Here is a 14,160-nt window from a genome sequence, read left to right as displayed (position 1 = left end):
TTGAGTTGACCCCTCTCAAAAAATTCATTTACAAAGTCTTCGAATCATCAATGAGTGTTAATAAATAGAAAACGTTGAATAAATCGTATCTTTTAACTCGGTTGCCATATCAATTGATCAACATTCAGTACTTTCGTGTTTTTCCAATTGTCTTGGGATAAATTTTCATATAATTTCAATATTTGATTCTGATTGTGACCACTCTTATAGTTAAATGTGGTGTATATTTTGGCCAGTGACCCCAAAGGAGTAACATGCGTGGACCTCGATTGAGAAACACTGCTTTAAATACATACATCACTCGTCTAGTTTGTATTCTGATCTGCACCAGAACAGCCAGTGACGCCAGAGGAATCAATCGACGCCGAAACTAGTACATATAAATAATTGATGTAGCCGATCAAATCGTAAATTGGATTCAATTCGCGTACACCCATTCGTACATTAATAGTCGGAGATTACGATCAGTGTGGTTGTTATTTATTTATGTTGTTTTTTTTCGGTATGTGATGCCACTACCGAAATATAACTAACTGTGTGTTGTTAGGCGTGATTGTGTGTCTATTAGCAATAGTGAGGAAAAAATCTGTTGGTGACTAGCAACCGATGATTATCGCTCTTCAATAATGATACCAATTGATCAAGATGGCACGCAGGTAATTCTCCGTGTTAACAAGCCGATACGAGTAATTGGTTTATATTATATAATATATTGCACATACACGTTGCCAAGACGAGCATACATAAATGTGAGCAGGAATTATTATAGACACACTTTGTGCTGATTGTTATTGTTGTTATTGTGACACGAACGTTATTTAGCAATCAAACATGTCCTACGATAAATACATACATAAGTAGCTTAAAGTGTCACAAGACTAGCTAAATGTGTAAATGTTAAATCTCGTTTGTGCATTCGTGTTTTTATGTGCGGAAGATACTCTTAACATTTCACTCGCACTAACTAGATTGTCAACTAATATTGCATAAATAATGAAGCTGTCATTCGACTTTTTGACATTATAATATAACAGAAAGTAGGGATGTGCGAGTTCTGGTTCTTTTAGACAGTCGACTTGTCGGTGGTACGTACATATATGGTGTAATTAATCTGTTAATTTATGTATTTGGATCACTGGGTTAAGCTCGAGGGATTTTAAGTGAGGTTTTACAAAGAGTATTAGATTCCTGAGTCTTTCAGAAAGCAATTATAGTTTATAGTGCACTTCTCTTGAACACATGAGGAATGTTGCCCTCATAAAGTTCTTGTTTTCTATATTTAAAGGTTTTATCTCATGCCAGTCTATTCTGACGGAGATTCGCCTTCATGCTCCGAAGAGTTTGGTCTGGACCCGCCATCGTCCCCTTTTTCATACTTCTCTGGCAAGAACTGTGGCATATTTTAATTCTCCCATTCCTCAAGGCCTCCTTTTCATCCAATTCACTGGATGGTACCATTGACATTTTTCATATCTCTTTTCATTCGCTGCACCGCTTCCTCGGTTACGGGGGTCGCGACCAACTAGAGCAGTTTATAGTTGATAATTTTAATTGTTAACTGTTATATATAATTGGCTTTTATATTTTTGTTTATTGTAAGAATTTTTCTTCTGTAATTCATGTATTTTTTCTTTTGTTCTTAATCTGTCTAACACACTCATCGCTTTGAAGCAATCTGTTAGGCGAGTGTGCATGATTAATTGTATATATTAAATAATTAAATAGTAATTATACATTTTAAATTATTAGTATGGAAAGTAAGCATTATTGTTTAAAAAATAATCGAAAGATAAGATATCGATTTGTACTGTTATATTCCGGCCAGTTTTTTAATAAAGTAATTTGATTACTTATCAATGCATTATGCATTTCATCGTCAAAAGGAAGTTTTACTTTTAAATATAATGGCATGGAAGAAAGGTATTATTTCAATAAAAGGGTTGTAAGTCTGATTACAGCTAAAAATGTAATCGTGTCCGTAAGATTATTTTACTAATAAGTACCTTTCTGTTGAATGAGCTAGGAATTGTAAAAAGTAGAAAAACTCTGCAATGGACTGGCTTTTGAGGATCACAATAAATCAACAAAATAAATTTATTTATCATCAGTAAGGTCATTCACCACCACTGCTGGATGAAGGCCTCTCCAACACGGTTCCATTCATCTCAACCCACACATTTTTCTAATTGAATCCATCCAACTTCTTTGCGACCTTCCTTTCATCCTTTTAGATTCTCTAATTTTATTTATAATTCAAAATATTTAAATATTGTAATTAGAAAAGTTAACTGGAGCATACTCGTAACCGATTGCTTTTGGTACAAAAAATGGTTCGCTATTGTTAATTATGTAGTATGTTTTTACAAACCTCCTTTTTTATGCTCTCTTGCTTTGTACAGTGATTGAGTTGGTTTTTATTGATACGTTTCGGTGACATGGACTGATGTGTAGCATGAATAGATTTTGTCGGCTACTGCTGTTACGTCTACGTCACGTTAGACATGAATGCAAATGCGTCATTTCAGCTTTTCCCGGGGAGGGGGAAAAATTTTTAACCAGTAAGGAATTACTTTTTAGGGAGGGGTGTAATATATTAAGAAAATGAGTCTATTTGAATTTTAATCATTTTTTTAGTAATAGAAAAGCAATCCTATTCAACTGTTTTTTTCGTAGGATAAACGAATTTTAAAAAATATCTTTCAAAGCAAGACAAACAAAAAAAATATATTTGGAAGGTAACATTTTTTTTCTGGGAAAATTCGATGTGTTTATACATGAGAGTGTTTCAATATTAATTTTTTGTTAGTTTAGTATTTTAATTCAAATTCATAATGATACATTAAACAACGTCCCGTTCACGTATATGGGGGGGGGGGGGGCAGCCCCAGGCAAAATGAACCAAAGAATACTTTTCATGCTGCTGGTTACGTTCGGTTGCCGGTACGTGCTGTGCTAGTATGAATAGACATTTATTATTAATTCTGATTTATCTTTAGCTATATATATGTACATAAGCTCATCCATTAGTGCACGTCTATAATTATCAAAGTATCATACATGTTACTTGAAGTATTGAAAATTGTTGGTTCTAGCAGCTTGAATTTAGTTTTGAAAAACATAATTGGAAAATCTCTTCCATTTATATACTTAATATAATCACGTGATATTATCTTGGGAAATCTTCTTCGGGGTAATGATAAAATTCCGTAGAGTATTAATTGAAATATGTACACAGGATGCAAGCGACATATTAAGAATGCAAATTAATGCACGTCGTAATAAAGATGCACGAGGAAAATATTGGCAAAAAATAGTAAAACGACCGAGGCATCTTTGCGGCCTTGGATCGAAAGTGCGTTGATCCATCAGTGGCACCTCACGCTAAACTCATTATGGTCAACTTTGAACGTCAACCATCCTACCACCGATCTCCACTTTTAACTCACTATTATTATCCGTATGTTGTCCGGCTCGAGTAAAGGTCTGTTCATACCTATCCAGCACGAAACGGCATCAGCATCCTGTAAGTTCGGATAGTATTCGTTTGTACAATCTATATTTATTTATATTTGATTTATTATTATAATAAATACTTTATATAAATGGATAGATAATAATAATGACCAATGTGACCTGACAGGTTGCCCCAATGCGTCACACCAGTCTTACAAAAAAAAAACAATAAAAATTGGCAATCATTCATCTCATTCAAATAGACTCGTGTTGAATTTCATGAAACTGACCAGTTCATCAACACGACAATCAAACAGATTCAAATGTTCACCTATCATATTAAGGAACCGGATAGCCTTTACAAGAGACGAGTTATTGAAAGCAGACGTTTTCGCAGCAATGGGTTGGAAAAGTAAACGATGACGCAAAGCTCTGTCGCATTCAGGCGCCCAAAATTTAAGTTCCGATACAATTGAAGGATTGTCAATACTTTCCTTTAACCGTCCCTCACCGAAGTGGGGTATGCAAGTGCCCAAATTTTTACGTTTTTCGTAATAACTATGTGGTTTTCAAAACTATACACACTAAATTTCTTGTATTCTTAGAATGAACTACAACAAATTTATTTTAATAGATTTTGTATGATTTAGAAAAGGGGTAAATACATTTATACATTTCTACGTTCCAAAGTATGATTTAAAGGCGGTAGCAATAAGTCATGTTTTTGACTGTTCGCTTGCATATTCTTGTTGATCGTTGAATCAATGCGAGAGAAAGAGACAGCTATATTTTCGTAAGCTATTGTTTTCGTCGCTTTTGGGGCGTGGCTATTGAGTCATGCAGTCGCCTTTTGGCCTTACCTATGTGCGTTTGCATGTCGATAGTTGTCGTTATTTTTTAATGCAAAAATAGTCAAACACATGCTAGAGGACTAAAACTTTTTTATGCTGATATATAAAATGATTAATAAGATATACATATATTGAACCCATTTGTATTAAGAAAAGCTGTATTTTGATTAAAAAATACTGGGGTCTTACTCAACCCCGGTTCGGGACACTTGTTCGATCTCGACGCTCCGTTCTTGAAAGTTTAATACTCCAAAGAAATATTTGGAAATGGCAATAATTCTTCTCGAAGATAGTTAGTAAACGCCTAGAATACCTTGTAAAAAAGCAGTGGGAAATATGGACACATTCGTACTACATTCGCGCATGCACATTCACGCATTCATGCGGGTCCATATAGAATGTACCAAAGAATACTGTCCGTATTTGCAGGATACCCGCTGCTGCCGGTTCGTGCTGGATAGCTATGAACAGACCTTAAGCCTGTCCATTTGAATACAGGTATGTAGGTACATAGTAAGTTGTAAATCATACTCTATTTTTATTCGGAAATAAACTGTTGGGGCTACCGGATTCAATTATTATTAAAGTTAGATCTGCAATTAGTTGTGCTATTACGGAGATGATAATTGGATCATCAAACACCAAGCATTACTTTTATAGTCGTGTAAGACAGGACTGATGCGATCAATTGAGTAGGCGAACGAAATGGAGAACGCATTACAAGAAACACATGAAATCACGGTCAAATGGAACGTTTAGTAACTTTTTTTTTAAGAATTTCTCTCGAATTATAATCAGTAACGCTCTATTTCACAGCTTATTAAAAACAACGGATTAATCCCATTCGATTTCAATCCATTATTTTTTTGTTTCAGAAAGATGTCCGCTTCAAAGTTAGCCGTCGTATTTTTGATGTCGATGATTTGTGCGACCTCGGCAGCACCCTTTCTTGTAAGATTAAGAAGATCGACAGTAGACCAAACATCTGACGATTCAAAAATGCAAGAAGATAAAGCTACCAGACAGGATAAGTCGCTGGATGTGCTAGGATTGACGAATTTTTTGAAGTCTTCAACAGCAGATGACAACTCAAACCAAGCAACCGTTGAAAGTAAAAGGCAAAACAAAGCACTTCCATACTACGATTTCTTGCCGCAGCTTTTCGCCGCAGATGACGATTACGCCGATGAGGAACTGAACTTGGAGAGGATAGAGCAAAACGACGATGAAGATTTGTCTCGTACTATACCCTCCAGAAGAAAACCCAATCCTTACAAAGACTTTTCCAACACAAACTCCATTAGTTATGATAACTCGCCCATTTATTATATACGTCTACCACCTACTCCTTACATGTTCGTGCCTGGTTTGGGTTACATATCACAACCACCCTCAGTCGGTCCTCCGGTTCCACCACCTGTAAATCCATTTATCAATGTTCCGATTGAATTTGTCTCGAATGGAAAGCCGACTAACGTATACCAATGGAACGGAGCTCCAACTTACCAAGCTCCAGCAGTAAATCCCTATAATCAACTTTTCTCTCGTCCTCAAGTTTCAAGACCTTCAAGACCGAACGATTACAGCTACCAAAAACCGAACAAAAAGCCAGTTTCCGACACAAAACTCACTAGTATCAACAAAGGACCTTATGTCTTCAATGGTAAACCCAGTGACATCTTTGTCTTGAGAGATTCGTACAATTCCTTGTACTCTGACGCCCTTACCAACTTCTATCCTTAGTTCGTTACAAGTCATAACAACAACAGTATGTAAATACTGGGATGGGATTCGAATGAAAAAAACACTGCCCTTAATAAATCGATAAATTCCAAGATTTTTATATGTATAAGAATTTGCTGATATTGAGCAATAGATGTCATCTTTTTATATTCGTGAAATGTAAAATAATAATGTATGAGTGATACCTATTTGGTGAAACCAGAGAACGAAGACTGGTCCATTATTTTCATTTTATGTCAAAATGTCTAGTAATAAATAGGAATAATTTTTATACAATTTTAATGTATATAAGTAGACATTCTAAAAAATTCAATAGTTTTAACAAGGCGAAAAAAAAAAAGGAATAATTCAGCATTTACAAAATATTTCATCAAATAAATGGATGTAATAGAAAATCACATGAATTTTAAATTTAGAAAATACTTCGACTTGTCCATTTTTTAATGGTTGTAAATTTTCCGTCCACAATTGACTTAATTTTTAGTTTTTAGCTTAATAATAAATTAATTAATTTACAATTATAAAGTGTTTGTACATCATAAATAAGGCATTGATATAATAAGTAAGATAAAAGTAAGAACACAGTCAATGATACTCAAATTGTTCTATTTTTTAACGTGAGAAAATTCTAGAATAATATTTATTTATTTATTGAGGTAGGAAACAATTAAAATTATAAAATTTAAACATTAGATTATAAAGTGCGAATGTGACTTATTATATTATTGTAATATTAACGTAAAAAACTATTTTTAGCATTCAATTTGTTAATAATAAGTACTTAATGTTCATGTAATTTGAACCATTTCAGAAATGATAATTTCGAACATGTGCAATGGGAAAAATTTCATGCTTTTATTTTTTATTATTTAATATTTAAATGAATGAACGACAGTGAAAAATTTTATACATACGTATGTGTGTACTTTTAATAGAAAAAAACTCAATAATTAGAGCCATCTATGGATCAAACTCAATGTATTAACTCCACTTGAATATGGTTGTTTGACATAATAAATAAATTAAAATTTAAAAATTTGTTTTATTTTTTAATACACTTTTAAAACAGAGGTAAGCAAAATATTCAATTTTTATCAATAATTACAGCAGAATTCAATGAAAATTAAACATTCGATCAATTGAGTAAGTAAATGGTGAGTATAATAATCATGTAACCCTTTGAAGAAAATATTTATTTTATTTATTCATAAGTTAAAAACTAGCAATAATTTTTTTTGATTTTTAAATGATTTTTTTATTATTACGAAATTATGTTCACAATACATCTTATATATATTTTAATAGCTACTGATCTACTGATCATTAATTAATCTACAGCATAATAGGAAAAAGAGCTCAAAAACCTATTTACAATCCTTATAAATGCTCATAATACATCTAATACATAATATTAATTAAAGACTCACTAAAGTCGATGACCTAAAGCAGATTGTGTTTAGGTAATCTGTGTGTTATACCTGAAGGGTATTGACATTTTGTTGTAATCACCGAGACTCTTCACAAGTGTAAACTAGCAATTAACATTATAGCAAATGTATTAGTAACATTATAGTAAAAATCAACAGTCCATATTGATATTGCGCATGCGCGTTGCGGGATTGCGTGACGCGTGAACTGCGAAGCAAACCACGCTCAGGCCATTTGCGATACTAAATTTAGCCAATCCGTGACGCGTGGAGTTTTTTGGCAAACAGTCGCATTTGAGGTTTGCGTCAGTGCGTAGACTCGATCCGTCATTGTTGACGTCGAATTGCAATGAAGGCTACGAAATACACTCACGCACTGGATCGCAAATTAATTAATTTAGTCAAAACGAATCCAGATCTTTACATCAACAGTAACAAAAAATACAACAGCTATCTTACTAGAGAGCGGATATGGCAAGAAATAGCATTGTCCTTGAACAAAACTGGTGAGATCGAATTTTGTTTTTGTTTAATATATTCAAATTCAAATTTTGAACGATTTGCTGAAAGAGTGAATTGGAACCGCAAATCACTATGTGTTTTGAATATTACAACGTATTCGGATTTAGTTTATGTCACTTAAACATGCATATTGTTATTAAAATAGTTAAAGCTAATTTGAAAAACTTATTTTCAATGTTCATATATGACATATCAACATAACCTCTAAATTGTATATTATTTTTCTTAATCAGTTCCTGAATGTAAAACAAGATGGCGGACAATTAGGGATTCATATAGAAAACTTAAAATAAAATCTCAACTTGACTATAAGACTGGTCTACCGGTTTTTTCAAGATCAAAATATAACAATAAAGAGTTGAAATTTTTAGATGGTCTTATAAATTCAACCGAGTAAGTATTGCTATTGTACTAAATGAAATCCAAAAAATGGTTTAATTAAATTATAATACATATATTTATACATTTCATAAGAACGAGTATTGACGATACAAATGAGACGAATGAAGATGATGAATATCATCTGGTAGAAGTCGTCGAAGATCACCAATACTCAAAATCGTTACTAAACACTGACGAGAATGACAACAGTAATAATGTAAGCCCGGATAATGGCATAAACTATATGAGCGTGGGTTCGAAAGAGTATGATGAATATTTTCTAAGTTATAAAAAACTGCAAATAAAAACTGAATCAAGTAGCAGTTCAGAACCGACACTGCTAACAAGGCCAAAATGTGATTCCGACACTAAACCAATTGAGGGAAGTAAAGATGTACGCGAAGAAAGCAAGGAAATTTTGAAATGTTTACTCACTGAGAAACAAACTAGCGATAACACTGAACATCCTGTTGATACATTCTTCAGAAGTATGGCCACTACTGTTAAAAGTTTCTCTCCTCAGCTCATCGCTGAAACTAGAATGAAAGTCTGCAATATCGTTTCAGAAATGGAACTGCGCTCACTATCAGAATGTAACCCACAATCGTCGTGCACTTTTAAGCATTCATCCAGGGATAAGTTCAGCAACTGTCCCATGTCGTTTTCTACTCCAGTTATTAGCTCGGTTTCAAATTCAAATTTGTCACCATCACACATTAAAGATGAAGTAGATGCATCGTTTGAAATTGAATTAGATAATAATTAGATATTTACAATGGATAGTCACTTTTAAAAATACTATTCACTTTTGTAGTCATTCTATCTGAAGAAAATCTGCAGGCATCAGATATGTATATGCTGAACAGTATTTTATGCAATATATTCCATCAACTTGGCTTGAGTACGGCAAAACTTGGAGAAATGCACGAATATGACTACAATGATTGAATGCGATATCAAACCAATTATTTATTTGTGTATTTATATATGTATGTACTTTGTATTTTATGTAATGTTATACATACATACGTATTTTGGATATATATTTTTTGTAGAAAATATTATATATTCTGTTGAAGGTGTACATACATACATATCTCACTTGTAAATAAACTTTGTATATACCTATATGAATATTTTGTTTATTGTTATTATCGTATCAATAGGAATCCGAATAGAAGATTTAGTTATAAATGATTATTCATGCTAAACTACATATGTACTTATATAAGTCAATCAAAATTAATACACAATTTGTTAATTTGAATATATAATTGAATACATACAGATTCAAGCAACATTTTCTGACTTAATACGTATTTGAAGAAAAGCCTTGTGTTGTGCTATTTTCTATAAAAGAAAAAAAATAATAAACATGTACATAGTATGTCAAATCCATCGCTATATATAATATCTGTTAATATGATCTAAATAGTTCGGTGATTATTCCGCACAAAGCGATTTTGCACACGTCACTAAAATCTCGATCTCGCACACAGGGTAGCTCTAAGGGGTGATTTGAGGGTGCAGAACACCCGACCGCTAAAGCCCCAAAGGGCGCCGAGCTCCACGAAAATAAAATTATATAAAAATATATCGACACCTTCGGTAAAACAAAAATTGAAATAAATTTGCAACGTCACCAAAGTCTGCATTTCGTGTAGACACGTAGACTTAGTGACGTGGGTAGCTCGCTGTCCCTAGATCCCCATAAAAAAATAAATATATATATACTGACAATGTTTGATTTTTTTTTAATTTTTGGGGGGGGGGGCGCAAATTTTGGGTTTACAACCGGGTACCAATTACCTTTAGAGGTCTGTTCATACCTATCCAGCACGACCCGTATCCTGCAGTTGTCCTGCAAGTGCGGATAGTATTCTTTAGTACATTATATGGACGTATTCAAACTACATTCGCGCATGCGCATTTACGCATTCATGCGCGTCCATATATAATGTACTAAAGAATACTGTCCGTACTTGCAGGATCCGGGTCGTGCTGGATAGGTATGAACACACCTTAGAGCAGTGGCGGCTCGTGCATATGGGCTGCGGGGCTGCAGTCCTCCCAATACAGTACAAATGCATGCTATTTTTGTCGTCCACATGGGCTGCGGGGCTGCAGCCTCCCAGTATAGTACATATTCAAGCTATTTTTGTTTTCATTCAATCAACGGTTTGGTTAACGAGCTACTACAGCCTGAATAATCTCTGCAGTCCCCCCACTATAAAATCTAACGAGTAGGGATCCCAAATATTCGAATATCGAATATCGAATAGTAGCTTTAAATTGTTTATTTATAGTTCAAGATATTATTAAAATTTTAAGACAATCATTTGGGATCCCTACTAACGAGCCGCTACTGCCTTTGGGCCGGGCCGCACCGCTCAACTCGCGAACAACTTGGTTGAGGGCGACCAGACCAATGCATGCAGGTAGATGGGACATGCCACACTCGTCAACTTGTTTGTCGCACACATCCGCAACAAGTCCGCCGACAAAGTTGCACGGTGTGGCCCGGCCCTTAGAGCAGCTCTACTCGTATTCGCGATTATCGTGTGCGCGATCGCAATGTGCGAAATATTCCGTTTATCGATCCAAATCATACATAAAAATGTTGAAAGTAGGTAGAAAAACGTTGAATAAATTATTAATACCTACTACTGATTTTCTTAATTTTATATTTACCTAGTTGGATTAGATTTGAACGTATTTTTTATAGTGAAAAAAGGTCACATTTGTTGGGCAGTATGAAATTATTACAAAAATCACAAAGCTCTCATTTTAAAATTTTAAAATCCAAAGAGTAAAAAACTAGTTTGGCGTTCCTCTTTTTTAAGATATGATTAAACTAAATACGATTTATTATTCAATTGAATTTTTAGCCCTTATTGAGCGAAAAATTTGTAAATGTTACATTTTTTTCTGAGCAAATGTGGGATGGTGCACCTGAGTGTCATACGTCAGCTGTGTCGTGGACGAGACGGTGTTCTTACGCGTTTTTTGAGTTTAATTTATCAAATCATCAATCACCATCACACAAATAATCATTAAAATAGATAATTCAATAGTCACAACCAAATTAGCCTGCGAATTTTAATATGGCAAAAGTGATAGAGGTTATATTTCAATCTCCATTTAACACATCATAGCGAACGTTTTTTTTGTTACACTGCCATATACATAGCAAATATGGGAAAAATTAGAAAGTGTTCGTAAATCGACATCAACGCCTATGCAGTCGCGTCAGGAAATGCTATTGCTGGATGATTTCGAAGAACCAATGAGAAATTCTTTGAGAGATTGGAGGATGGCCCTCCGGACGCCCACTGCCTATCGTGTGGGCAACAGGACCGTCCGCATACAAACCCAGTTCATAGCCCTAGTCGTCTTCATTGGTTTAGTTTTATTGTTAATATTCTACTATTACACTAAGCAGGACGCCTCCTATCACAGTCACCATTGGGTGCCGCAGGCGAGGACGTTCAATCGCACATATCCCTTCAGCACACCCATCAAGTCAGGGGGACTGGTGTCGTTTCGGATAGCAATAGTTGCTGATCTAGACACTGACTCAAAAGTTGAAAACAAAAAAAACCTGTGGAAAAGTTACTTGAAAAAAGGTTATTTGAGTTATAGTCCTTCACTGAACACCGTGGTGGTTACGTGGGACACTAAACCCCCGTTGATATTGAGTTCAAGTTATGCCTTGAAGGGTCGAGGAATGGAGCTGTCGGAGCTAGTTGTTTTCGACGGTCGGTTGTTGACCTTCGACGACCGATCCGGTATGGTAGGTGGTTGTATACATATTTCTTTATGTTTAATTTTCGCATATTTAATACTTGAAAGTGTTTGTAGGTATACGAAATTGTAGATGATAAAGTGGTACCTTGGTTAGTTTTAATTGACGGTAACGGAAAAGCCACTAAAGGATTTAAATCTGAATGGGCTACAGTGCGAGGTGAGGTTTTGTATGTCGGATCAATGGGTAAAGAGTGGACGACCCCTGGAGGGCAGTTCATGAGTTATGATCCGATGTGGGTGAAAGCTATAAATATTCATGGTGAAGTGAGTATAGTTTTCATACTATTGAATTTTGTTTTGTATTTTTTATCTAGTATTTTAGTGATTAGATAACCTTTTTAACATAAAATTTTTTACATGTCTCGCTTAATACTTACATTTTTTTATAGGTACGTCACGAAATGTGGGTAGACCAATATAAAAAGATACGGAAAAGTATCGGAATAGATTGGCCAGGTTATATGATTCATGAATCGGGAGCGTGGTCACCGCATCATAATCGTTGGGTGTTTTTGCCTAGAAGATGCTCTCAGGAATCTTACAACGAAACTAAAGATGAAAGCAAAGGCTGTAACTATCTTATAACGGCTGATCCCAATTTTTCCGATAGGAAAGTGACTCTCGTAAGGACCAATCATTAGTATTAAAAGTTATACTTTATATTTTATTGTGAAGAATTTATACAACGAATTATTATGTCCGTTTCAGGTTGGAAAGCCAATACCTACCCATGGTTTTTCGTCGTTTAAATTCATTCCGGGAAGTGATGATGATGCCATCGTCGCTCTGCGTACGATGGAGTATCAGGGCACTACATCCACATTCATTTCGGCCTTTCGTATGAATGGTGACATGCTAATGGAGGAAACGTTTGTTTCTAATGTGAAATATGAGGGGATAGAATTTATATGAAACCAATCTTTATTTTCGCATGTTTAATAAATAAATCTAATAGGTGAAAATAATAAACAAATTTACAGTATTATACATACAGCAAATAAAAAAAATTGTTTTGGTAGAAGCTTTTTCATTCAAATTTAAAAATGTATTCTCAAATTATGATTACATACATATTTAGATCGCATATTTTAATTTGAATGTATTTCATTTAAATAATGTTGCAAAATACTAAAAATAAAATTAATAAGAATTATCAGGAATTGTGACTATTAGCATTGTAGGAATCCTGCAGCATGGTCGAGTTTGGGACCATCCTGTGAGAGGACTGAATCGACCATGTTGGCAGAGCTACTTTACTTCCTTCCTGCTCTTCATTATATAGTCGTATTTGTAACAATACCGCCGCCCATAGTATCAAATTGTAAATTAAAATTTCATATTTTTAGTGAATTAGGGAGCAGTAATCTTCATATGCAACTATCGTTACATATTACTATCAATTAGTAGCGAATGAAAATATGATCGACGGCACAATTTATTCACGGTAGTTTCCTTGTTTGTATTCGTTTCACCATGCGATCTGATGGTACTTCATAATTTTGAACTTTAAAATCTAAATAGCCAATGACTAGTATGATGTCAGAGACTTCCCGTGGGCACAGACACATAAGACAGTGCCTAAGGGCGGAACTTTTGAAGGTAAGCAAACCGAAGACGGAAAAAAGCATGTAAAAATAGCCAAAATACAATATTTTATACAAAAGAATTTTTCATTGAAAAATGGTCGCGAATCCCCAGTTGATCCAAGTAATTTTATGATACAAAATGTAATTTATAATATAAATAAATTTTTGATTTGTATCATATTTTTAAAATGGGGGTTTGTCTAGCATTTTTTAGGGGTGGCAGATTATTAGGATTATAGGGGTGGTATTAATGTGCGGTGTGATTCCCGAAAAAAATGAAAGGGGTGAATAATTTTTTATATAATCAATGAAAACGATACAATTGTTATAAGCTCGAAATAAATAATGGTTTTGTGGCGGCTCACTATACGACATGGTCGAGTTTGGTCA

The 14,160-nt window shown here is 34.3% G+C and overlaps 3 protein-coding genes across 5 annotated transcripts in view; all 3 read left to right on the top strand.

Annotated features, from left to right (window-relative positions):
• The window catches only part of LOC143920797 (uncharacterized), a 66,211-nt gene extending 59,133 nt beyond the window's left edge, over nt 1-7,078 (top strand). The window contains exon 3 of the mRNA XM_077443760.1: nt 5,180-7,078. Within this exon, the coding sequence (XP_077299886.1) occupies nt 5,184-6,047 (864 nt within the window). The 5' untranslated portion in view covers nt 5,180-5,183 and the 3' untranslated portion in view covers nt 6,048-7,078. The remainder of the gene's footprint in view (nt 1-5,179) is intronic.
• Nucleotides 7,079-7,631: 553 nt separating this feature from the next.
• LOC143921549 (uncharacterized) lies at nt 7,632-11,039 on the top strand. 3 transcript variants are annotated; one of them, XR_013261447.1, is made up of 4 exons: nt 7,632-7,980; nt 8,230-8,389; nt 8,471-10,752; nt 10,909-11,039. XR_013261447.1 is itself a non-coding variant. In XM_077444892.1 (4 exons), the coding sequence occupies exons 1-4, from the start codon at nt 7,824-7,826 to the stop codon at nt 9,141-9,143; spliced, it is 912 nt and encodes a 303-aa protein (XP_077301018.1). In that variant the 5' UTR covers nt 7,697-7,823; the 3' UTR covers nt 9,144-10,109. The 3 variants fall into 3 exon arrangements, 2 of the variants coding, with proteins under 2 accessions (XP_077301017.1, XP_077301018.1); XM_077444892.1 differs by lacking the exon at nt 10,909-11,039 and having other exon boundaries at nt 7,697-7,980; nt 8,471-8,865; nt 8,944-10,109; XM_077444891.1 differs by having other exon boundaries at nt 8,471-11,038.
• Nucleotides 11,040-11,138: 99 nt separating this feature from the next.
• LOC143921548 (apyrase) lies at nt 11,139-13,843 on the top strand. Its single transcript, XM_077444890.1, has 4 exons — nt 11,139-12,170; nt 12,239-12,448; nt 12,574-12,807; nt 12,893-13,843. The coding sequence occupies exons 1-4, from the start codon at nt 11,616-11,618 to the stop codon at nt 13,094-13,096; spliced, it is 1,203 nt and encodes a 400-aa protein (XP_077301016.1). The 5' UTR covers nt 11,139-11,615; the 3' UTR covers nt 13,097-13,843.
• Nucleotides 13,844-14,160: the final 317 nt, after the last annotated feature.

Source organism: Arctopsyche grandis, chromosome 13 (genome assembly GCF_051622035.1).
Source record: "Arctopsyche grandis isolate Sample6627 chromosome 13, ASM5162203v2, whole genome shotgun sequence".
NCBI classification, from domain to species: Eukaryota; Metazoa; Arthropoda; class Insecta; order Trichoptera; family Hydropsychidae; genus Arctopsyche; species Arctopsyche grandis.
This window is presented reverse-complemented; position numbering and strand designations above follow the sequence as displayed.